General features: G+C 42.1%; 2 protein-coding genes across 4 annotated transcripts in view; one reads left to right on the top strand and one right to left on the bottom strand.

Moving 5' to 3' along the window:
* The first annotated feature begins 269 nt into the window (after positions 1-269).
* On the top strand, positions 270-19594 carry LOC147845221 (uncharacterized). The gene is made up of 3 exons (XM_088650717.1): positions 270-330; positions 764-912; positions 17208-19594. The coding sequence occupies exon 3, from the start codon at positions 17375-17377 to the stop codon at positions 18263-18265; it is 891 nt and encodes a 296-aa protein (XP_088506843.1). The 5' UTR covers positions 270-330; positions 764-912; positions 17208-17374; the 3' UTR covers positions 18266-19594.
* A 2429-nt stretch (positions 19595-22023) lies between these two features.
* The window catches only part of LOC137491011 (NACHT, LRR and PYD domains-containing protein 3-like), a 171845-nt gene continuing 168752 nt past the window's right edge, over positions 22024-25116 (bottom strand). For all 3 annotated transcript variants that reach the window (XM_087249684.1, XM_088650072.1, XM_088650073.1), the window contains one exon: positions 22024-25116. This exon is cut by the window's right edge and continues 137 nt beyond it. In XM_087249684.1, the coding sequence (XP_087105810.1) occupies positions 24724-25116 (393 nt within the window). In that variant the 3' untranslated portion in view covers positions 22024-24723.

Below are 25116 nucleotides of genomic sequence, written 5' to 3'. Positions count from 1 at the left end.
ATTACTGTTCAACATATATTATTCATACAAATCAATACAAAATAGATCAGAATATACTTTACATTTAACAATCAACATTTTAAGATAAAACAGTAATAAAAATAATAATCAGTGTATTTGCAATGATTCATTTATAATCAAGGTGTGTGTCTGTGTGATAGAGTGAAAGACACAGAGAGCAGATATAGTGGAAAGTGTAAAATGAGGGAGAAATGTATCACTAAGTCATGACTGCAACAGTAGGTGGCAAAAAAAAAGACTTTTATTTTGGCGTGGCGTGTGACGTCATAAGGCTGCGCAGCTCCAGCGCTGGAATTCAACTGGAGAGAGGTTTGTGTTTTAAAACTTTTACAAAAATATGAACTGATTGATTAAAGTTTCAGGTTTTTCATCTGATGCTAAATTATGAACCTGCTGTTGACAATATTATTTAACCCTTTATACAACATAATACTATTTTGCTGACAGTAATGAGAGCTATTGTTTGAATAAGTTAACAGAAATGTGTGTAATACATATTTTAATAACCTTTTAATTTTTTAAATAGCATAATGTCATCCCATTCGAAGTATAAAAGAAATTAAGTAACTTACTAGTTTTAATCAGGTCATTGTTTCTTGCTCGGACTTTTACCTGATTTGTTTTTGTTAATGACTCTCATATAAAGAAACTGTTGAAGCAAGTGTTGAAGAGAAGTTATTTTGTTTCTGTTCATTGTTTTATTTATTTAAAAAAAAAATATTGTTTTGTTCATTTTAAACAGGATAAAGTGTCCAAACGCAGAGAAAAACTCCTGCTGGAAAGACTGATCTCCACACTGTTATAAAGATGGCGTTTATTAAAGAGGAGAGTGAAGATGTGAAGATTGAAGAAACATTCACAGTCAAACAGGAAGATCTGCAGGAACAAACAGTTTGATTTTCATTCTCAAACACCAACCAACCAAAATGGTCTTGTTTGAAGTATGTCAAAAATCGTGGATGCCCCCAATTTTAAATATGCTGAATGAAATGGACACTTAGATAATTAAGTATTATAAAACATTGTACAGTATTCTAAACTATATGATGTTGCTGTGGGACAACGTGAGGCAAAACAAACAAACTATAGTGGAACAATAACGTTTAGCATTGCACTGACTACAACTGGCCAACAAACTAGTGTAAAAAAGACTTTTGCTGATTTAGAAATGGATTACAGCATGCAAAAATTGTTAACCCTGGGTCATTCTAACGCTGGATAAACAAAATCCTGGGTTATCTGTAATCACGTTCCACACTGCTCATGTTATACCTGGGGTTAAAATATAATCCTGGATGTTCATTAACAGATGTTTCACATTCACAAACCCAGGGTTAACATTATTATTTGTATTTTTACATTGCCACTGTCCCTGATTGGACAAACAGCAGGAAACCTTTTTAGATGGCATTTCTGCATCTTGTCGGGTATATACAATGTCGCCACGTAAGTCTTCAGCTAAGCCTCAGGACATGCACAAAGGCAAGAAATCAAAGACAAAAGTACAAATGAATGAAAATAAGTAACAAAGTATGTCATCTTGCCATCTCCTCATCACTCCGGTTTACAGCAAACGTGGCTTTAGGCATTTGCATAAGTTTTATACAATAATGCAAACTCACTAATATAAGCTTAAATTATGTGCACTTGCTACGAACATGCAGGATTTGTCTCAATCGGGTTTTCCAAGTAGGTTATAAATGTTCAAATCGAGTGGTAGAAAAATAAATCACCTGATGAATGTAGTTCATAAAGATCATTAGCTTAATTGGGATCGATGCCAAGATACTCACTAAGCTGCTGGCCAGGAGACTCGAGATAGTTCTCCCCCACCTTATAAACCCAGACCAGACAGGCTTAATACAGAACATTTCTCTATTACAAATATAATGCTGCGTTCACACCAGACGCGGAACGCGCGTCAAGCGTGAGTGATATATATGTTAAGTCAATGCAAACGCGCGAATAGACATCTTGCGGCGCGATTGGCGCGGGGCAAATTAAGCGTTTTGCGCGTTTGAATCTCTCGAGTTCGAAAATCTGAACTTCAGCGTACATTTGCGCCGCGTTAACCAATCAGAAGCTTGCTCTTGTGGGGGCGTGATTGTGACGTAGAACCTGTTGTCGGTGTTCCGAGGGAAATCCTCCAGCCTTCACCGACAACGGTTCATCAAACTCGGCTTGGCTTTGTCAGAAGTACCGCTGAAAATCATCCAGGTTAAGTTTCTGGAGGAGTTTATGAGCTCACAGGGCTGGATGCACCTCTGAAAGAATGTAGTGGACTCAGACACGACCCTAAACGTATCAACGCTGTTTTTCAGTCTTCATAAAGCACATAAACACTGTTATTTTCTTCATAAAATCCATGTTAGCCATTTAGCGATGAAGCTAGAGTCTTCGGGCAGACAGAAGCCCTGCCCATCAAGCGAATCCGCGTCGGTTCTGAAGTGAATTTGACACGCGAAAGAAGCGGGGTTTGGCGCGAATAGCGTGATTTATCCACGCGTTCCGCATCTGGTGTGAACAGCATAAGAAGACTTATGAATGTTATACAGTACACCAATCAACACAACTATAAAGCAATTTCTGTATCTTCAGATGCAGAGAAAGCTTTTGATAGGGTTGAGTGAAGTTACCTGTTGAAAACTCTGCATAGTTTTAGTATAAAGGGTGAATTTTTAAAAGAGATTCAAACCATCTATCACTCCCCCATGTCTTGCATTATTACTAATGGTCTACGATCAGATACTATTCCACTTGCTAGGGGCACCAGACAGGGCTGCCCACTGAGCCCTCTTCTGTTTGCATTGGCACTAGCAGAAGCTATCAAACAGAATAAAAATATAAAGGGGATTTCAATGAAGAGTTGTGAACACAAAATTGCACTTTATGCAGATGATATTCTGCTGTTTTTATCATCACCTGAACACTATCATTTTTTGAAGATTTTAGTTTAACTTCTGTCTACAAAATTAACTTTAATAAATCAGAACCATTGCCATTAGGTAATTTCGATTCTGAATCTATAGTAAATTTTTCTTTAAAATGGTCAAAATCTGGATTTTTTTATCTCTAAATTAAAGTGTCAACTGACTTAAATTAACTATGGAAACTCAATTATGCCCCAATTGTTTAAATGGTCAAAAAAGACTTAAACCGCTTGCAAACCCTTCCCCTTTCACTCTTTGGTAGGATAAGCTTAATAAAGATGAATATTCTCCCCCGATTATTATTCCCTTTTCAAATGACACCCTTATAATTAAGCAGGAATGCCTCGTCCCAGCTTGAAAGGGCTTTTTCTAGATTTATATGGAATGGCTCTGCCTAATATCGTATATTATAACTGGGCCTGCCATGCCAGACTCATTTGGAAATGGTTCAGATCTTACTATGACCGATGCCCTAGTGTGAATTCCTGGGCCTGCTCCCATCTGTCAGGAGTTTGTTTACTTGTCCCCCCAAGTAAGAAGAGACAGTGAAGAAAAATACAATACTTTATAGCTCTATTAAAGTTTGGCGACAGATTTCCAGGTTTTTAGGGAGAGGGGAAGCTATAATTATGTTAAAACCAATTTATTTGAATCAGGATATCCCTGGCATAGATTCACCTCTCTTCAAAACATGGCACATAAAAGGAATTCGTATTCTATCTGACTTGTTCCAGGATGACTCTTTAATGTCCTTTCAACAATTACAAAATAAATTTGATCTCCCAAACCAACATCACTTTGGATATCTGCAAATTTGTCACTGTTATGTCAAAGCAAAAACAAATACCAGATACATTAGCACTAAATAGTTTGGAAAGTGTTCTCGCTAACACAACAAATGCTGTTCATTTTATTTCTAGATTTTATTCTTTTCTATACTCTAATATCTCTGGACTTGTGAACACAGTGGCCCATAAGTGGGAGGAAGACCTGTGTAATGTTTATATAGATGATGACTTTCATGAGGCTTTGAGGTGTATTAGATCCACTTTTATTTGTAATCGACTTTAGAGACTCAATATAAGATTTTACATAGGCTGCATATAACGCCAGTTTTATTGAATAAAATGGATTCTTCTATTCCAGCTCTTTGTGTTAAGTGTCATACAGAGCTTGGTACATTCTTTCATTGTTTCTGGAAGTGCAAACTCATTTGAAGATTCTGGAACTTTATTGCGTATGAAATTAGCACAATTTTTAAGATCAAATTAAAAAAGATCCCGGTCTTTTTCTTTTGGGACTCCCTTCTAAAACACAAGAAATGTCATTGACCCTTGACACCAAAGGTTATAAATTGTTAGATAAACTGCTACTTGTGACAAGAAAATGCATCCTTATTAAGCCTGGTTTATACTTCTGCGTCACATGACCGGCGTGACCCGAGGCACATGCAACGCCCGTTGCTGTGCATTTATACTTCTGCACGCTGTCTCTGTTGGCCTGCATTAACACTTCCGAAACGCTAGTTGGCAGTGAGGTGTAAATGTTCCTCTGTGTCGAGTTTCTTCGCTTCTGTTTAGCTTTTCCTGAACACTTCCTGGTTGTACAAGTGACTCAAACTCGCTCATTTTGAGGCGGGAACTGGCAGACGTGCAACAAATTTAACTATGAGGTAAACACAAAACAAAACTTTCCATCCGGAGCTCCTTCACGGGACTCCACACTTGTAAACAATCGCTCGCGCTATTCGCGTGGCTCTTGGTCCCGCCCACACTCGTCAACGCTACCAAGCCGACCAATCACAGAGCTTGCGCTACGCGTTGTTGCGGAGTAGAGTTACATTTTTTGAGAGGTGCAAGTTAGTGACGCCGACGGCCACGGCGAAGGGCTATGCGTCAGCGCCGTAGCATACGCCGGCGTTTGACGCAGATGTATAAATCAGCCTTAAGATGGATACCCCCCCCCCCCCCCCATTCACTGAAAATGAATGTTTATTAAATTGACAAATTTATATTCCTGCATTATGTTTAGTTTGTGTTTATATAATTTTTTTTATGAACAAATTTAGCTTCATCATCTACTCTTTAAGCTTTAGCTCAAGCTTTTACTGATGGGCACAAGGCAAGCTATTGTGTAAATCTGGTTGATGCTCGCTGTAATAGAAAGAGATGATGACTGTCCTGCTTGTTGATTCACCCTGCAGATGAGATGCTCAGCGTGAACCCTGAGCCTTGTGATGGATGGCGTCTCCCTCACAGTTGCTCTTACTCTGGACACGTTACTCTGGATGTTGTAGGGTGTAGATGTATAAATCAGAAAGAAATGCATTAGCAGGGTACCCCCAGGATCCTCCAAATGAAATTCAAGGCTTTTAAAGACCTTTTTATTACCTTTTCAAATTAAGTTCAATGTTCATCTAACATCAAGGAATGATTTTGCATACTCTTCTGCTTGACGCCAGTAAAAATCGATTGGGTTTGAATACGGAAAAACGTCTCATAAAACGCTGACGATAAACGCAAACAAAAAGCGTCCCGGTGTGTACGAGCCTTAAGAGTGATGCTCAGGAGATTGTTTTAAGGACCCACATCACATCTGCCTGCAGAGTTGGTGTGAGCCATGGTAAGATAGGATGTAGGGTGTTGGGCAAGCTACTTGAAAAATGTAGTGAGCTAAGCTATTAGCTACTCTACTTAAAATGTAGCTTAACTACACTAAAAGCTACCCTCTTGGAAATGTAGAAAGCTAAGCTAAAAACTATTTGGCAAAAGTAGCGGAGCTACATCTAAGATATTTTTGCAATTTTCATTTTTAAATCGAAGCAAATTAAATCCAAGTCAATTATATCTTAGTGATCAATAAAACTGTCAATAAAACATAGTTCAGTTCAGTCATTTACTGTAAATAATATGCTGTAATAAACAGGAACAAATTATAGTATATAACAGCTAAAATAAAAAACAAATCCAATAAAATCAGGTGTTACACAATTAAAATACTACAGTCATTTATAGGGGTTTAACTGTTCACAAACAAATCACAGTTCGGTTCCATACGACACAGTGGTGTCACGGTTCGGCATGTTTTTAATACAGCAAAAAAAAACAACAACAGGATTTCTCTGATTAAATTTTTTTATGTATTAAAACGTATGATCTTGTTTTTTATTCTTTTACTTCACTGAAAAAAGTGTTCATCTTAATTTGTTAGTTTAAATTCAGCCCACATAAATTGTTTACAACCACTTCATGTAAAAAAAAAAAAAAAAAAAGTAAATACAAGCAATCATCTTTGAATAATTTTTTTCAGTGTTTAAACAGTGATACGGCTATACTTCTGGGATTTTTGCTTAGCAGCAAATTAAACAAATCCTTTATACTCAAAACCAGAAAGCTACTTTAAAAAAATAAATGTAATATTGTAGTAGTTAAACAAATAAAAAGAAAGATTTTCAGAAACATGAGTGTCCACCTTTTCTTCAGACAGCACAGATCTGCTTGATTTGACTGTCACCTGCCATTTTAGTGGATCTGAAAGCAGGAATTATCTGACTGAAATGGGCTTATGAAGGAATAATGTAGCTGAGTTCTATTACATTTAACATTTTTTAAAAACCTGACATTTCCACTACCGATTAGGGTCTCATATCCACAGCTATAAATGTACCGATCGCCTCGGTGATTTGTTTTGCCCTGTTCGAATCTGTAGGAGTTGCCTGTGAATGCTGCAGGGATAGTTGCATGTAGTGCGTGTGTTTTCAGTTTTCGTAATGTCAGTGTAAATGAGTTGACATGCTCAAATATTACCGCTAAAATAGCTTACATAGTAGATGTCATTGTTTTTTCCACCACTCTCTTCCCATCACCCTCATAACTTGCAGGGAAACCAAAGTGCTCCCAAATGCCAGACCCGCTGTTGGTTATAGACCTTTTTCTTAGAATGCAAAATTACCCATTATGCTTTGCATGTATGCACAAGGAGAATTGCTAAGAACTTCCGGTCAGCAGCTGATGTGTATAAACAGTCACATTTGGACAGCTTTGAAACAAATGTTTTAATCTGTTTTACCTGCTTTTCTCATCTTTGAAATAATCCTGTTGTCAATCAGCGCCACCTCCTAGACTGATCATTTAAAAAATGTGATCTAATGGGATGGAGAACAGCTGCTGTGAGGCATTTTCCCCTCGTTGTCAGACGGCATCTTCTGGAGTTTAAATGAAGTCTCGTCATCGCTAAAGTTAACAGTTTCTCATTTTTTTCAAATATATAACCAACCCAAACAAATGTAATTCACCAAAATGTTTGACACACACATAGCCTACTGTATTGTCCCACTGACACTGATTTAACTGTGACAAAGTGAAAATAAAGTGACATTTTGAAATGACAGATTACGGAACCCCGGAAGGGACGTAGTGGGGGAGAAAAAAATTGGCTGGGTGAAAAAAAAAATGGGTGAAAGAAAAAAATGGGTGGGAGGAAAATATATATTTCTAAGTTTTTGCGTTCTCTCGCAAAGTTTTGTGTTCCCTCGCAAAGATGTTTTGCATTCTCTCGCAAAGATGTTTTGCGTTATCTCGCAAAGATGTTTTGCGTTCTCTCGCAAAACTGTTTCTCCACAAACACTTCCTGTTCACTTCACTCACGTAAACCCTCCCGTTTTTGCTGAAATTCTCCCATATTTTACCATTCTACCCCACTTTCTTTACATTACTGTGCGCTGATTGTCGCCTTTCACTTTGCAACCTCTGAACCAGTGAATGCATGTTTAAGCGCTGACTGACAGACGCGCTTCGTACAATAAACTGATCCCAGATCAGCGTCTGTACACGCCATTTAAAGGGACACTTCTGTTATCAAACAAGTGCGCAGCAAATGAATCTCATGTTTTGTTTAGTTTGATAACAGATGTGTCTCTGTAAGAATGCACAGATCTATAATGAAAGCAGTCCATTACTTTAGAAACTGTTTGTGCTCATTTAAGAGAAAATAAGCTGTTTAAAATAAAACATGCAGGACGGAGATGTTTCATATTATTCAGTGTATTTGTCTGTTTAAGCATACACCCGCTCCTCTGTAAATGGCGTGTACAGACGCTGATCTGGGATCAGTTTATTGTACGAAGCGCGTCTGTCAGTCAGCGCTTATACATGCATTCACTGGTTCATAGGTAGCATACGCACAGTAATGTAAAGAAAGTGGGGTAGAATGGTAAAATACAGGAAAATTTCGGCAAAAACGGGAGGGTTTACGTGAGTGCAGTGAACAGGAAGTGTTTGTGGAGAAACAGTTTTGCGAGAGAACGCAAAACATCTTTGCGAGGGAACGCAAAACATCTTTGCGAGGGAACGCAAAACATCTTTGCGAGGGAACGCAAAACATCTTTGCGAGGGAACGCAAAACATCTTTGCGAGATAACGCAAAACATCTTTGCGAGGGAACGCAAAACATCTTTGCGAGATAACGCAAAACATCTTTGCGAGGGAACGCAAAACATCTTTGCGAGATAACGCAAAACATCTTTGCGAGGGAACGCAAAACATCTTTGCGAGATAACGCAAAACATCTTTGCGAGGGAACGCAAAACTTTGCGAGAGAACGCAAAAAACTTAGAAATATATATTTTCCTCCCATCCATTTTTTTTCTTTCACCCATTATTTTTTTTCACCCACGCATTTTTTTTCTCCCCCACTACGTCCCTTCCGGGGTTCCGTAACAGATAAACACACACAGTGGTAAATACAACACACTAAATGAAACAAACGGCTCACGATTAGAATAAAAAGCAAATCAGCCAACAGAGTATCAGTAACAGACTTTTATTGGTCATTTTTGTAAATTGCATAACATTACCTGTTAAGTTTCATGCCAGTAATCTGGTTTGCGTGTGTGTGTGTGTCTGTGTGTGTGTTGAAGGCCTGCTGAGCTAACAGCTGACAGGCCAGGGAAACACACACACACACACTGTATTTCTGACGGCAGACATGTGAACTAGGAGGACGTTTTTCTCCCACGCTTGAACCACATCTGACACATTTCAACGGCTTTAACACATACTTTTCAAAGTTGTGTATCACAAAAAAAATCTCCGTAATCCACGCAAAACGCTATTGAAACCCATTTTCGGAGCGCAAATTACCAGTTGTAAAAGCTGTAAACGAAAGTTCTAAACTACCTGAAGACCCTGGTTGCTATGGCGCCCTCCATGTAGCTGCCAAGAAAAAGGTCTTGTGAAGCATGACCTGACTGGAGTATTGTTTGGAGGTGGACGGGGAAGGCAGCATGTTGCCTGTCAAGTCATTTGAGATGTCTGAATCGTTCGGTTTGTAATACTTACCGAACTGAAAGTCTCGTACTGAACGGTTCAATACTAATACACGTATTGTTACACCCTTAGTAATTTATACTAAAGGGAAATACTTTTCAATAAGCATTATATTGTATATATATTTACAACTCTTCATTAATGAATTACTCTACAAAATATAGTATCATTAATAACTATCATGAACTAAAATTGCTATAGTATACTTTAGCCTTTACTACAGAAAACTCTCTCTCTCTCTCTCTCTCTCTCTCTCTCTCTATATATATATATATATATATATATATATATATATATATATATGTCACCAACCAGAGCGAGAGGTGGCAGTAATGCATCAAAAAGTTTGGTGTCGACCATTGTAAAACAGGAAGAAGAAATTGACATTCTCGCCAAAATATGGATTTACTTTTATCGCCTAGACACCGGCCTCCAAGCTACGTGAGTGTCAGTGCCGTCACTTATTGATCCGCAATCGGTATATGTAGCTTGTGTGGACACTACTTGACTAAAATAATAGCTTCGCTACACAAAACCTATTTGATTTAGAAAGTAGTGACGCTACTGAAAAATATATTTACGTTAGTAGCGTCACTACTTGTAGCGATGCTACTGCCCAACACTGCGTGGTGGCAATGCTTCTAATGTAGAAATTTTCTCATTACTGATAGCCAAAGGTGTTTTAGTAACCGAAGTGGTCTCCAGTGCACAGAACTCCACAATAGGTGGTTGCGCTGACGAGCAGTACTACACACGGTGTGTTTGGCACCCCTTAAATGGGAGTCCAGGGCTGTAACATCCATTGTTGCTAGCTTATAAGATTTTCGACATCAACAGCAGTAGGCGTCACGGTTATTTCTTGGCACAGGATTGACCCAAACGTAATTCGGATTCCTTGGCAACAGCAGATTAAACAAACCGACAAACTAGGCTAGCAACTATCTTGTTCTGTATCTCACCTCAAGTAACCATAGTAACGGGTGTGCATGCTTTTGTGCTTTCTGCTATTACGTAAAGCGTGAGGTGCACTCAACGTTATGCTGCATGATTTTTTAGTTAGCTTACATTAGTTACAGTTAATTTTGTTATGATATGAACTTAATCCTAAGAAAAGTAATATAAAATATTAAAATAAGACCTTTGTAACAAAACTCAAGACTTTGTATAATAATTCAAGGCTATTAAGGCCTTAATTTGAGATTATCAAATTTAAGACTTTTATAAATGCTTTTAAGACCCAATGGGTACTTTGATTAGGTTGTGCATATAAATACTCGTGCCTGATACATTTGTTTCAGTTTGGTATTTGCCTATTACATGAGACTAGAATATTTGGTGTTTGTGTGTGTATATATGCATGTATACAATATATACAATATAATATAATTTACTATAGTATGGTTAATAACGTAATATTATTTAATATATTATACAATTACAACTTGTTACTACTGTCATTTGGGTTAAATTCTAGTGTATAATTTTTTAACTGTACCTTTAGAACCTTGTAACATCACTAAAAGCAGCATCGAAGCAGTCTCCTTTCAGTCACTCCACCTCTTCATGGAGATTTTCAGCCTGATCTGGTGTATTAATCAACTATTATGGGTTCTGGAACTGAACAAAAATGATTTTCTAGATGCTGGACATCCACTGGCAGAGGATCCTCATCAATTTAAGAGTAAATCTCCCTTCTTTACCATGCTCTGATGCGTTTAGGTTTCGCCTCTATAAGATTTTGGCGTAGAGCGCGCTATGTAGACGTAAAGAGTCTGACTGATATTCTACCAGAACCACGTCAGCAGAGTTCATGCATAGAGTCCATATAATATAACTTCTATGTTAAGCGGCTTTGACACATATTACATAGTAAAAGCACTAGATAAATAGAGCTGAACTGAATCTGATTGAATGGGTACATGTTAATGGACCAAACAAAATATGATCGGATTTATTTTACATTTAATGTGCATCAAAATTACAGTGAGTGTAACCAATGTTTCCTGTGTCTTTTCACTTTTCAGCTTTTAATGAGAAATTTTAAGACTTAATGAAAACAATAGGTTACTGTCGTAACCCCGGTTCTCTGAAACATCGAGTGGAGAGATCCACCTATGGGAAGGCATCCGTGCCGGACCTCTGCAGAAGCATCCAATTGCACCAAGTCTGGCTTGACAGACAGAAGCGCGTGCCCAATGGCAGGTAAAGAACCGCCCCTTTACCTGTGCGCATAAATCATTCTGCACGCGCTGCTATTGCTCAGTGAGCATATTCGCTTCTCGTGCAGCAAGCGGGGCAAACTTGGTGGATCTCTCCACTCGATGTTTCAGAGAACCGGGGTTACGACAGTAACCTATTGTTCTCTTTCATCATCTCGTGTTCGAGATCCACCTATGGGAGATATGGACAGCTCCCCGGTTGCCCAATACACTCACAGCGAGGCCCACCAAGCCAGCGGACGGTCTCCTGAAAGGCGGTGCATGACACATCACAAAGCATGTGGTAACATGCGTTTAAGGACACCTGAAAACACAATATGCTAGAGCATATATATATATGCAATATACAATATATGTATTTGTACATATAAAATGTATATAATTTGTGTCAGGTGAGGGTATGATAACACTAGGGACAAATTTAAGCCAAGTTAGACCAACTAGGCTCAAAAAGTTGTAAAAAGCATACGGCACAGGGCTACGAAGAGCCCACACCTAAGACAGAATGAGCTACCGGAGTCTGAGTAACATCAAGACGGTAGTATCTGACAAATGTATGTGGAGAAGCCCAGCTTGCAGCGGCACAAATGTCCTGCAAGGAAACCCCTCTAAATAGAGCCCAAGAAGCAGCCATGCCTCTAGTGGAATGTGCTCTGAGGCCCCCTGGAGGCCGCACTCCCTTAGATTCATATGCCAGAGAGATGGCTTCCACAAGCCAATGAGAGAGGCGTTGTTTAGAAATGGGATTCCCCCTGTTTGGGGGGGCCCAAGAAATGAAGAGTTGGTCACTTCTTCTAAAAGAGCTGGTCCTGTTGATATAGGCCCGCAGAGCTCGAACAGGACATAAAGCATTAAGCCTCTGATCCTCCGTGGAGGAGAATGGAGGAGGGTGAAAAGCGGAAAGCTCTACCCCCTCACAAGAAAAATTAGGGAAGCATTTTGGCATAAAGGCCGGGTTAGGCCTGAGAGAAACTTTTTCTCCACTGAGGGAGAATTTAATGCACGAGGGGTGAACAGAGAGTGCAAGTAGATCACTGACACGTTTAGCTGAAGCCAAGGCCAGCAGCAGAGCTGTCTTGAAAGACAGATGCTTCAGAGAAATAGCCTCTAGGGTCTCAAAAGGATGGTGAGTCAAAGCATCCAGCACCATGGAGAGGTCCCACTCAGGAACAACTCTTCTAGTGACTGGAAGGGAACGACGGGCACCCTTCATAAATCTACGAATAAGAGGGTGTTGCCCAGCCGTGCTGCCATCAAACCCTACATGACATGCAGTGATGGCTGCTAGATAGACCTTGATTGTAGAAAATGATTTTCCACAGTCCATAAGGCCTTGCAGAAAGCCCAAAATATCAGCGACTGAGCACTGATATGAAATCAGTCTGCGCTCCTCACACCATTCCTCAAACACGCGCCACTTGCAGTCATAAAGGGACCGTGTGGAGGAGGCTCTAGCGTTCTGAATAGTTGCAATAACACGTGGAGAAAGCCCCAGTGTATTTAGGTTTGCCCTTTCACGGGCCAAGCCCAGAGAGCCACCCTGTCTGGACGAGGGTGGTAGATTTCCCCATTCGCTTGGGACAGGAGGTCCGTACGTAATGGGAGGGGCCATGGCTGTGCATGCAGAAGAGGGATTATCTCTGCCAGCCATGGAGCCCTGGGCCACCTCGGTGCTATCAGGATCAGTCTCAAGCCTTGTTCCTTCACCCTGAATAGGGTTGGGGTTATTAGGCAAAGAGGAGGGAACGCATAGAGCAGCACATTGGGCCATGGATGAGCCAGTGCGTCCACGCCGAGGGGGGCATCCTCGTCCTGTAGCGAGAAGAACATAGGACAATGGGCGTTTTCGCGCGAGGCGAAGAGATCGACGTCTGCCTGGCCGAATCTCTTCCAAAGCAGGCCCACTATTTGAGGATGGAGACGCCACTCCCCGTAGAGTGGGTTCCCCCTTGACAAAAGGTCTGCACCCCTGTTCAGAACGCCTGGGACATGGGTTGCCCGTAACGACAGAAAATGTTGCCTGCTCCATACTAAAAGCTTGTGAGCTAAGGCGTGGAGCTTGGAGGATCGCATCCCCCCTTGGCGGTTGATATGTGCTACAGCTGTAGTGTTGTCGCACCGCACTAGCACATGATGCCCCTGCAGGCGGGGCAGAAAATGTTTTAGAGCTTTCCACACAGTGAGAAGCTCCAAATAATTTATGTGGGCTGAGTGAAGTGTGTGGGACCACACGCCGTTCACTATCCTGCCCTCCTGTGTGGCGCCCCACCCTGTCAGCGAGGCATCTGTCGTTACCACTTTGCGCATCATGACAACCCCGAGGGGGCTCCCATGAGCGTAAAACTCTGCGTTCCTCCAGTGGCGCAGCGCTGTTGTGCACGCGCGCGAGACTGTGACATACAGGGAGAGATCGCATAACGGGCTGAGATGAAGAGATAAAACCCACTTCATGAACGCCCTCATTCTCAAAAGGCCTAGTGGCAGGACATGAATAGCCGAGGCCATGAGACCTTGTAGTCTGAGACATGTACGATACTGTACCCTTGCTCCTTCCCTGAATTGTGAGAGACAATTCAGAAGAGAGAGAATGCGCTCTTGCGACAGGCGCGCGCGCATCGTAATTGAATTCAGCTCCAGTCCCAGAAAAGTCACATTTTGGGATGGAGTGAAACTGCTTTTGCTCACATTCACCCGGAAACCGAGTGCTTTGATGTGAGTGAGCACACGGAAAGTATTTTGAATTACTTTCTCTCGCGAATCGGCTATGATCAGCCAATCGTCTATGTATGTCAGGATCTTGAGACCAGCTGTTCTCAGCGGCGCAAGCCCTGCCTCCGCACACAGACAGAACGTCCTCGGGCTTAGTGAGAGCCCGAACGGAAGAACTGTGAACTCGTAGCAAACGCCCTGGTAAGCGAAACGGAGAAATTTCATGTGCGGAGGATAGATGCTTATGTGGAAGAAAGCATCTTTCAGATCGATCGATGTGAACCAATCGTTCTGATTTACTGAGCGTAAGAGAGAACCGTGTGTTAACATTCTGAAGCTGTATTTCCTCAAATGTTTGTTCAACACTCTGAGATCCAAAATAGGACGAAGAGAGCCGTCTTTCTTTGGAACTAGGAAATAACGAGAGTAAAACCCCTGCCCGATCAGGTGCGGGGGTACCACTCGCCCCCTTCTGCAGGAGAGAGGAGATTTCGTCTTTCAGAATGTGAGCAGAGCTCTCTTCTGTTTGAGAAGAGAGAACTCCGTTGAAACGCGGGGGTCTTTTGGCAAACTGAAGCCTGTATCCCCTGGTTATTGTGTGAATTACCCATTCGGGTGCTGACACAGACTGCCAGGCTGTTACCTGATTCGCAAGTGACCCCACACACACCGGAGAACTGCTTACTGCAAATTCGGCCGGTTTGTTCATTTCTGGTGCAATGGCGCCCTCTAGTGGACAAACTAGGGGTGACATGCAGGGGTTCACAGAAATGTGCTCTTTTGGGAACGAATTCATTTGATTCGTTTGTTTTGAGGTGTATTTTGTGTGTTTTGTGTTTGGGAACACATGGGCCGAAGCCTTTATTTGAGTGAGGGGAACAAAGTTTGAACGGTGTGGTGACACTGCTTGAACACTTTTCCTCACAACAGACCCCTTGAACCTGGGGCGAGAACACACAACGTCCACTGAACACATGGGGTGAACGACCTCCTTTTGAGCTATTCTCCGTCTTTTGGACAGAAGCTCTGGGGCAGGAAAATAGTCTGTAGGGCTTGTGGCCCGTGAACACAGACTCGGCGCCCCCATTGGCTGAACATCAGGCCGGCCGCTTGCGTTTCGGATCCGAGGGGGTTTGGGCAGGGGGTTTTCCTGCGGCAGCGGGCGTTGTTCTTCCCCAAGGTTTTGCGGAAGGATGGTTGCCCTGTCGCGGAGGGGGTCTGGTGCGAGGTTTATCCTTGCCCTGATGGAAATTCCGCCCTGTGGCAGGGGGAATAGGGGCGCGCGCTGGGGGCACCTGGCGTGGAGCCGCTTTCCTAGGAAGACATAATTTGAAGGCTTCATCCTCCTTCTTTTTGTCGTCGCAGCGTTGTTGCATTAATGCAACAGCGGGGCCAAAGAGAGCCTGTCCGGGCTCTACCGGGGCGCCCGCAATCCGCCTCTTTTCACTGTCAGGGAGGCCCGACAGATTCAACCAGAGCGCGCGTTCTCCTACCACCGAAAGCGCCATGGAACGCCCGCAGGCTTGGACGGCCTGACGTGCGTTACGGAGAACGAGGTCGTTAACTGTGAGAATCTCCTTCCACAGTGATGGGGAAGGGGTTCCCTTGTCCAGTTGCTGTCCCAAGTCATCCAACAGCTCCGCCTGGTAAGCGGAGAGGAGCGAGGAGACATTAAGAGCCCTCACAGTTACGGCTGAGGACCTATAGGCGGCCTGGTGAACAGAGGCAGAAAAGCGGTCCATTTTGTTTGGCAGGACCGGTTTCGGGGGGGCGAGTAGCCCGCCCTGAATGGGGCTGAGGTGTCGAGCGATTGATGGCTCGATAACGGGTGGGTCACCCATGCCGATCGATGCCATATCCTTTACCTCCAGACCCGCGAGACCTTGTTTAAGGTTGAGCGGGTCGCCCCAGTAGTGCTTCATGTGCTTCGCACACGCTGGGAGGACGGGAAAAAGTTGTTTCCTCGGGCCTGGTGGAGGCCCCAGCAACTTCCCATCATAAATGTCCCTCTCCTGGTCGGTGGCACTCTGTGGAGCTGGCCATTCGATGTTGAGGCGAGCGGCCGCTCGCTCACACACATCTAGGAGGATGGACTGGGGTACGGTCGCGGGAGTGTGAATCTGGGGAGCGCCAGAGGGCGGGATGGCCTCCTCGTCCTTTGAAACACCCAGAAGACCCGCGTCGTCATCGTCGCCAGAACCGGCCGGTTCATCAGCGAACGGCGGAACACCCACGAAGATGTCCTCTTCGGGGAACGCAGGATTGGGCTGGTCAGCCCAGTCGAGAGACATAGCGCCCCGGGAGTCCCCCGGCTGCGCGCTGTCGTCACCATGTCCCCCATCCGAATCGGAAAATTCAACACATTGAGTCGCTGCAACTTTCATACGACGCCGCAGAAGCTTTTTCGGTAATTTAAGACAATGGCTGCAATTCTCCGGGGTTTCCAACGCCTCTTGAGCGTGCTTGAGGCCCAAGCAGACAACACAAAAGGGGTGTGGGTCCTTTGCAGCAATAAGCGCGCCACACGCGGCCGGGCAGGCCCGTGATGAGCGCTCGGGAGAAGCGGCAGATTTAGAAAGTGACATATCCGAGGCGGGCAGCCGTGGACAGGGACAGGTGTAAGAGGAGCGTGGGCAGCTCGGGATGCGAAAACCACAACTAACCTGGTCGGATAACAGACTGTCACGTCTGGTGGAGGCTGATCGAAAGATATGTCCTCCTGAAGACACGTAAATGAGCAGCAGTAATCCAACCGAGCTGTAGAGTTGCAGAGTCAGCGAGAAGCGAATGTTAACTGAGGAATAGCAGCGCGTGCAGAATGATTTATGCGCACAGGTAAAGGGGCGGTTCTTTACCTGCCATTGGGCACGCGCTTCTGTCTGTCAAGCCAGACTTGGTGCAATTGGATGCTTCTGCAGAGGTCCGGCACGGATGCCTTCCCATAGGTGGATCTCGAACACGAGATGATGAAAGAGAACGAACGTTTTATTTATTTATTTCAGACCGAATTAAAGAGAATGAGGGGAGGAAAGAGGAGGAACATCATGTCAAAATTGAGGAAAAAACTAATTTACAGACTGATGGTATTTTGAAAAGGAGAGACAAGAATCGTTTCACCTGCACTCAGTGTGGAAAGAGTTTTGAAAGAAAAGGCTATCTTAAGATTCACATGATGATCCACACTGGAGAGAAACCATTCACATGCACTCAATGTGGGAAGAGTTTTAACCGATCATCATCCCTTAATAAACACATAAAAATCCACACTGGAGAGAAACCATTCACATGCACTCAGTGTGGGAAGAGTTTCAACCAATCATCATACCTTAACAATCACATGAAAATCCACACTGGAGAGAAACCATTCACTTGTACTCAGTGTGGGAAGAGTTTCAACCAATCATCATACCTTAATCTACACATGAGGATTCACACTGGAGAGAAACCATTCACATGCACTCAATGTGGGAGGAGTTTCAACCGATCATCATCCCTTAATAAACACATGAAAATCCACACTGAAGAGAAACCATTCACATGCACTCAGTGTTTTAAGAGTTTCAACCGATCATCACATCTTAACAATCACATGAAAATCCACACTGGAGAGAAACCATTCACATGTACCCAGTGTGGGAAGAGTTTCAGCCAATCAACATACCTTAATAAACACATGAGGATCCACACTGGAGAGAAACCATTCACATGCACTCAGTGTGAGAAGAGTTTCAACCAATCATCGTCCCTTAATAAACACATGAAAATCCACACTGGAGAGAAACCATTCAGATGCACCCAGTGTGGGAGGAGTTTCAACCAATCATCACACCTTAACAGTCACATGAATATCCACACTGGAGAGAAACCATTCACATGCACCCAGTGTGGGAAGAGTTTCAACCAATCATCATCCCTTAATAAACACATAAAAATCCACACTGGAGAGAAACCATTCACATGCACTCTGTGTGGGAAGAGTTTCAGCCAATCATCATCCCTTAATCTACACATCATGAGCCACACTGGAGAGAAACCATTCATGTCTAATCATCTTGTTTAATTCCTCTCCTTTTTGCAGCGTCGTACAACAGAATTTCTCATGCTCAAACACTAGTGTGACCGCAGCTTCGATGTGGGATGAGTTTCAGCAACTCATCAGAACTTAATAAACACATGAAGACCCACACTGGAGAGAAACCAATCACATGCACTCAGTGTGGGGAGAGTTTCAACAGATCAGCAAACCTTAATGAACACATGAAGATCCACACTGGTGTGAACGAGTATATGTGCTTTGAGTGTGAGAAGACTTTTATTACAGCTCAAATTGAAACTGCACCAGACGATTCACACTGTGACAAGAGGTTTAATCAGTTAACACATCTGAAAACACAAAAGAGGATTCACACTGGTGAGAAACTGTACAGATCTGATCAGTGTCTACAGAGTTTCACTCATTCGGCACAGCTTAAGAAACACATGGACAAAAAGTTGCACACATGACCTGAATGCAGCAAAACATTTTCTCATATGCACAGGATGTTTCATGTCTGAATAATGTTTCAAAAGGCTGAGTGACAATATACTGTTTTCCAACAGAAGTAGGTGGGGTTGTAAATGTGTTGCGCTCCTCGCATTTACCGTAAACACAATGCTGGTGGCTGAGTGAGGAACAGTTTCATAAACATCTGACAAACAGCACCTCTGCGGCTTAAAATCTCTTTGCAAGTGATTGTACAGGTGCGGATAAATCTGTACTCCACTCTCCAGTGTGTTCATGTAGCTAGTGTTTTTGATGATGTTCACTGTCTGGCTCCCTGAATAAGAAACAAGTCACTGGAAAGACACCGCACACCAAAGAAAGTGTTTCCAGTATACCAGGGCCTCAAGTTTAGAAAGCCCATTTAATTGTCCTGTGTTGCAGCTTTTATTAGTAAAGTTTCTTTACTATTATGTTTAAGATTTTTTCTAGTTTACTACATTTAATTGTTTGAGTAGAATACGAACTTGATGAATATTTTATGATTTAGGCAGAGCGACAGGTATTAAGTTTTACAATATTACTACACTGTAATGATCCCAGGACTTCCGATTGGAGTATGTGGTAAATCCTGATTGAATGCCTGCATTACTCATCAATGGGTATATAAAAGTTGTTGTGTTAGCTACCCCAGGACGCTGATGCTACTTGGGAGTCTTCATGTCAAGACCTGCCATTTCATTGACTCCTTATGGTTTTGTTTTGCATGACTTATATCATGCAGTTAAAGTTTTGTTGTGATTATATCCTAAGTTCTTTATCTTTATTATTATCTATAGACATTTGTTGGTTGCTTTGATTGATTGTTCCATGAGTTACTTTTATAATAAATCATTTGCATTCAAGCTATTTTGTTGGCTCATCTCTCTTTTATGTTGCAACTCAAACAAGCGGGTCATAACACTTTGTAAAATGTGTCCGGTTGTATCCGAGATCTTGTCCTTTCAGTTATGACCATAGGTAAGAGTAGGAACCTAGATTGAGTGGTAAATTGAGAACATTGCCTTTCATCTCAGCTCCTTAACCACAACCAACAATCACATCAACTGCATTAATGCTGCTGCTGCACTGATCCATCTTTAAATTTCACATTCCATTCCTCATGAAGAAAAAACGCAGATACCTGAACTCTATTTGGGGTAAGGACTCTCCTCCGAACTGGAGATGGCCACCTTTTTCCAGTCAAGCACCATGGTTTCTGAGCCAGGGGCGTTGCTAGGGTCGAAAGGGATAAGGGGCTTAGCCCCAATCCACCCCCCCCCCCCCCCCCCCCATAAAAAATAAAAATTAAATAAAAATAAAATATTAAATAAAAAATTAAATAAAAAATTAAAATTTCTAATTCACCCTACTAAAATACCACCACTTTCATAAGGTAATCTAATTTTAAAATAGATTTAAAAATAGTTTAATAATAAATAACTTAGTTATTATTAATAGTCAACTTTTGAGTTGACTTTTAACAATAAACTTTGAAGCTTTGTGATGTGTAACACCAAAAAGGAAAACAAAAACATTAATTAATTATCCCACTTCTCATTTACTAGTCTGTTGTGAGCCATATTGTACCTCTTGAGCCTCCTATTTCCTCTCCTGATTTGCAGTTTCTGTTTGTTTTTTGAAAATGTAATTTTCTGCATGTCTTCAAATCTGAAAATATGATTTATTTTATAGTGTGAGTTGTTATCCAATGTGATACAAAGCTAAAAACATGTTCAGTTGGACAGAGTGATTAACTGAGGTGTAGTGTTGTCAAGATACTGGAATTTCTAAATTTAATACCTTGCAAAATATTGATATTCAATAGGCTACTATTTTTGACATAATAACAATTTTTTTCAAAAATAGTACAAAAAATAAAAAGATTTATACGCTAGAAATGTGTTTACTTCAAATTTCTTTTGAGGGAGATTTTTTTCAGTTTTCCTCAAAATAGGGTGATGTGGGCATTGTAGCACTTTAAATGCAAGTAATGCCTGTTTCATTCATTCATTGAGCAGAAATTCCATATATGCCTCACAAAAGTAGTAGAACAGTCCAGGAAATCCTTAATATGGATGAAGTCATCTATTGCTGTAGTTGAATGAAAATAAGATCTGAATAAACATAAAAAGGCTTTAACTAATCATTTACACGACTGCGACAATAAATGTTTATACAGTTAAAGTCAGAATTATTATTCCCCTTTGAATTTTATTGTCTCTTTTTAAATATTTCCCAAATTATGTTTTCCAGAGCAAGGAAATTTCCACTGTATGATAATATTTTTTTTCTTTTGAAGATATTCTTATTTGTTTTATTTCAGCTAGAATGAAAGCAGTTTTACATTTAAAATAAAAACCTTTTAGGGTCAAAATTATTAGCCCCTTTAAGCTAAATTTTTTTTCTGATAGTCTACAGAACAAACCATTGTTATAAAATAACTTGCCTAATTACCCTAACCTGCCTTTAAAGCATTTAAATGTCACTTTAAGCTGTATAGAAGTGTCTTGAAAAATGTCTAGGCATATATTATTTACTGTCATCATGGCAAAGATAAAATAAATCAGTTATTAGAGATGAGCTATTAAAACTATTATGTTTAGAAATGTGTGGAAAAAATCTGCTCTCCGTTAAACAGAAATTAGGGGAAAAAATGAACAGGGGGCTAATAATTCAACATGGGGCTAATCAGACTTCAACTGTATGTCTTCTTCCAGCCATCTCAGGTATTTTCATAAGAAAGTCGATTTATAATTCCCTGCTATCAAAACACTAATTATAAACCACTAGGACCAACTGTAGGATGTGGTCTGACCACTCAGTCAAGAATTCTAGTTATCAGCAAACGTATAGGTCATGTCTTATTGAACACATTTATAGTTTTCCCATAGTAACATCTAAAAACATGAATCAACATACAAACACTTTCATGTAGCATTGTTTAGACAGTTTTAAGCCATTAAAGTGATACCGAGGTATCCCTGACCCGAGGTATCCGTGCCTATGGAGGCTATGAGACTTCCCAGCTTCCATGACCAGAGAGTCTCAGGCCTTCAGGGTCAGCTGCGCTAGCCGTATGCACTCAGAGGAAAGGAGGTCAGGGGAAGGTAAGAGCAGATGAGGGTCAGAGATGGGTAACATCTCTCTCCCTCTCTGTTCATTGGTCTTGTGCGCCCTCTTCTGGTCACGTCGTGCTCTCCGCTTACTCTTGACGGATTTAGATAAAGTGGAGCTCTAAAGTATTGCAATGAACCTTATTGACATTTATGCCCGTCAGAGAAACACCACACACAATGTACGGTACAAAAGAGAAATGCTTTATTTTAAGAACAGGAGCGAATAAGATGCGGGTACTGGGCGAGAGATATAGGTCAAAGGCTACGCGCGATTGTCACTTGTAGGTACACACGGTGAGTTAAACACATCACTGCAACAGTGTTTCAAATAGCACCCCACACCTCAATCTACACTGCACACAAAATTAAGGCGCATCCCCTATAATCATCCTCCCGCACTCGCCTCCCGTACTAATACTTTTTACGCCCACAACACATCACACTCTACATACACAGACAAACACAAATAAAGGTTTAAAAAGACTTCCCTTCACACCGCCTTCTAGACTCAGCCAAGGAGGGAGGCACCAGCGTTATCACACAGAGCAGAACAGGGCGCCCTTCTCTGTATAGGTTTCGTCCGTCCGCAGCTTGGAGGCGTGGCCAGGGATACTCGATCAGTTCATTCATAAAAGGAGAAGGCGGGGCTGGACTCCATAATTTGCTCCCAACACCTGACTGCATCAGGAGCGAGGCTTAAACCGAGGTAGTGGTTCAGCTAAACATTTAATATCCCCCCCTAACTCGACTATCTCACATAGAAAGCCCTATCTAGCTACCTATCTTCATCTCCGGAGGGCATATTGCCCCCGAGAGACAGCCCAGCGAAACCCACAACTCAACACCTCGGAGCTCGCGTTTCTTTCCCGCACGCCTCTTTTAAAGAGTCTCATCAGAAGCGGTCCACAAGTGAATCCACTCATGTAAGTCACATGGTCCTCGATCTCACTATTCCACAGTGTTGTCAGAGTACAGGAGAGGTTTACGTTTGTATTTTTGTTGTCTCATGTTAATATTGGCACCATTCATTACAATACACATGTACTCACACAAAACACTCACACACACACACACACACACACACACACCCTCTCTCACACACACAGTGAACATGCACGCACACACACACACTCTCTGTCTCTCTCTCACACACACACATGCACATACACACATACACTTTCTCACACACACACATTCATGCACAAATTCACACACACACACACACACACACACAATCTTGACAAACAATCTTCCAAACACACACACATATAAACTCAAACAACATACACTGTCTGTCTTTCTCTCACACACACACACGCACATACACACACATACACTTTCTCACACACACTCTCTCTCTCTCTCTCTCTCTCAAACACACACATACACACACTCGCACACACACACACACACACACACACACACACACACGCACGCATAAACTCACACAAGCACACACATACAGACACACACACTCTCTCACACACACGCACACTCTCTCTCTTTCTCTCTTACACACACAAACACACACACACAGAGACAAACACATGCGCGCGCAATCTCACACACACACACAAAAGATCAGGGGCCTCATGTATCAACGCTGCGTACGCACAAAAACTTTGCGTACGCCAGGTTTCACGCTCAGAATGGCTCACGTTTGGATTTACTAACAATGAACTGAACGTGGGAATGTGCGCAGGTTCACGGCAGCTTTCTGGCTGGCGTACGCACATTTTTTGTGCGTGTCTGTTTTATTTCCATTGGCGACTCCTAGAGGCAGTTGTGTTAAATTCCTCTCTACAAAGTGTCTGAGCCTTGCAATGGCAGCTGTATGAGACGGGTTCACCTAGCAGGTATATAAGGTTTCCATACCATACAGTTGAGCAGCTAAACATTAAAGCACAATTTGTAGCGGTCGCCTGTTTCCCCAATGTAATCTGAGCTATCTACTGCACACACATTGCTATAAAGACACTATCTGAAGATGAATTTGCATTCGTGAATCAGAAACATTTCCATTCAATAAATGTGCAAATAAAATATGATGCACAAACTTATTGATGATTCCTACTTGTCTTTCTCGTGATAAATAGTAGGCAAAATCTGATATGTAGCGGGGAAAAAAGAAGAAAGAGTTCATCAGACGCTGGATTCAAGCCGAGTTTATGCTCAAACGTGTCAGTACATGATCACATGCTTCTTATGAGGTGCGCCACAGAGACTGCTAAGGTTACTGCAACATTTTACAGATATAAATCACACTATTTCTGTTTTAAATGCACTCAGTGCGATGTTCAGACCCAACTGTGTTAACCGTATCAGCTAAACTCTCCCACTCTATTTTTTTCTTTTGTTGTTAATTCCGGAGAACAAACTTGCAAATAACACCGCTTTTCTCCGGTCTACCTCCGAAAGCAGCACCTCCAATTCACATTCTGTTCAAAGTTTCTCTTTTTGCTTGCTTTTGCCATTGCTTTTTTGTTGGGTTTTTCCATTAGCATAGTCATTAGCATATTCATACGGGGGAGGAGGCAGGGAGGGGTTTTGTGCTCGTGCATGTTGCGCTCAGTTTCACGTTCATTCAGATGTACAAAAGAATATGCGTGAGATTCGGCGTACGCAGTGTTTCATACATCTGAATTTTTTCTGCGTACGCACATTTACAGCTTTGTGCGTACGCAATGTTTTAGTAAGATTTCCACGCAAGTCTTCGTACATGAGGCCCCAGTTTTTTACTCACACACAGATAAACAAAGACACACTCACATGCACGCAGCACGCACACACAGACACTCTCTCTCTCACACAAACACACACACACACATACAGCTGCTGACTGCTCCTGCAGAGGATTCTGGGTAAATCTCTCGTCAGTCTTCAGCTCAGTTTCACTGATGATTCAGAATAAACCCTAAACCCAGGGCAGAGCGGCTCAGTGAATGTGGTCTGGACTGAGTGGATGAGGCTCATTGTGTCTCTATAGATGTTGTAGAAGATCAGAGTTCCTGCACTGTGATCCACAAACACTCCTATTCGACTGCTGAGCGCCTCCACTGGGAGATCAGTGTCTGTGTTATTGTGTCTGAATGAGAAACTGGAGGAATCACAGAACAAACTCCAGGACTGAGCATTATCTCCAAACCAACACTCAGCACCTCCTCCCTTCCTCCTGATGCTCTTATATGACACTGATATACACACACCACGATCATCTCCACTCCAGTCAATCTCCCAGTAACAGCGTCCACACACACTCTCTCTGCACAACAC

The sequence above is a fragment of the Danio rerio genome, chromosome 4 (genome assembly GCF_052040795.2).
Source record: "Danio rerio strain M-AB ecotype USA chromosome 4, GRCz13ab, whole genome shotgun sequence".
Taxonomy (NCBI): Eukaryota; Metazoa; Chordata; class Actinopteri; order Cypriniformes; family Danionidae; genus Danio; species Danio rerio.
This window is presented reverse-complemented; position numbering and strand designations above follow the sequence as displayed.

What these genes read in the sequence shown, in the direction of transcription:
- LOC147845221 (XM_088650717.1), top strand. Translation starts at nt 17,375, where the DNA reads ATGATGATCCACACTGGAGAGAAACCATTCACATGCACTCAATGTGGG.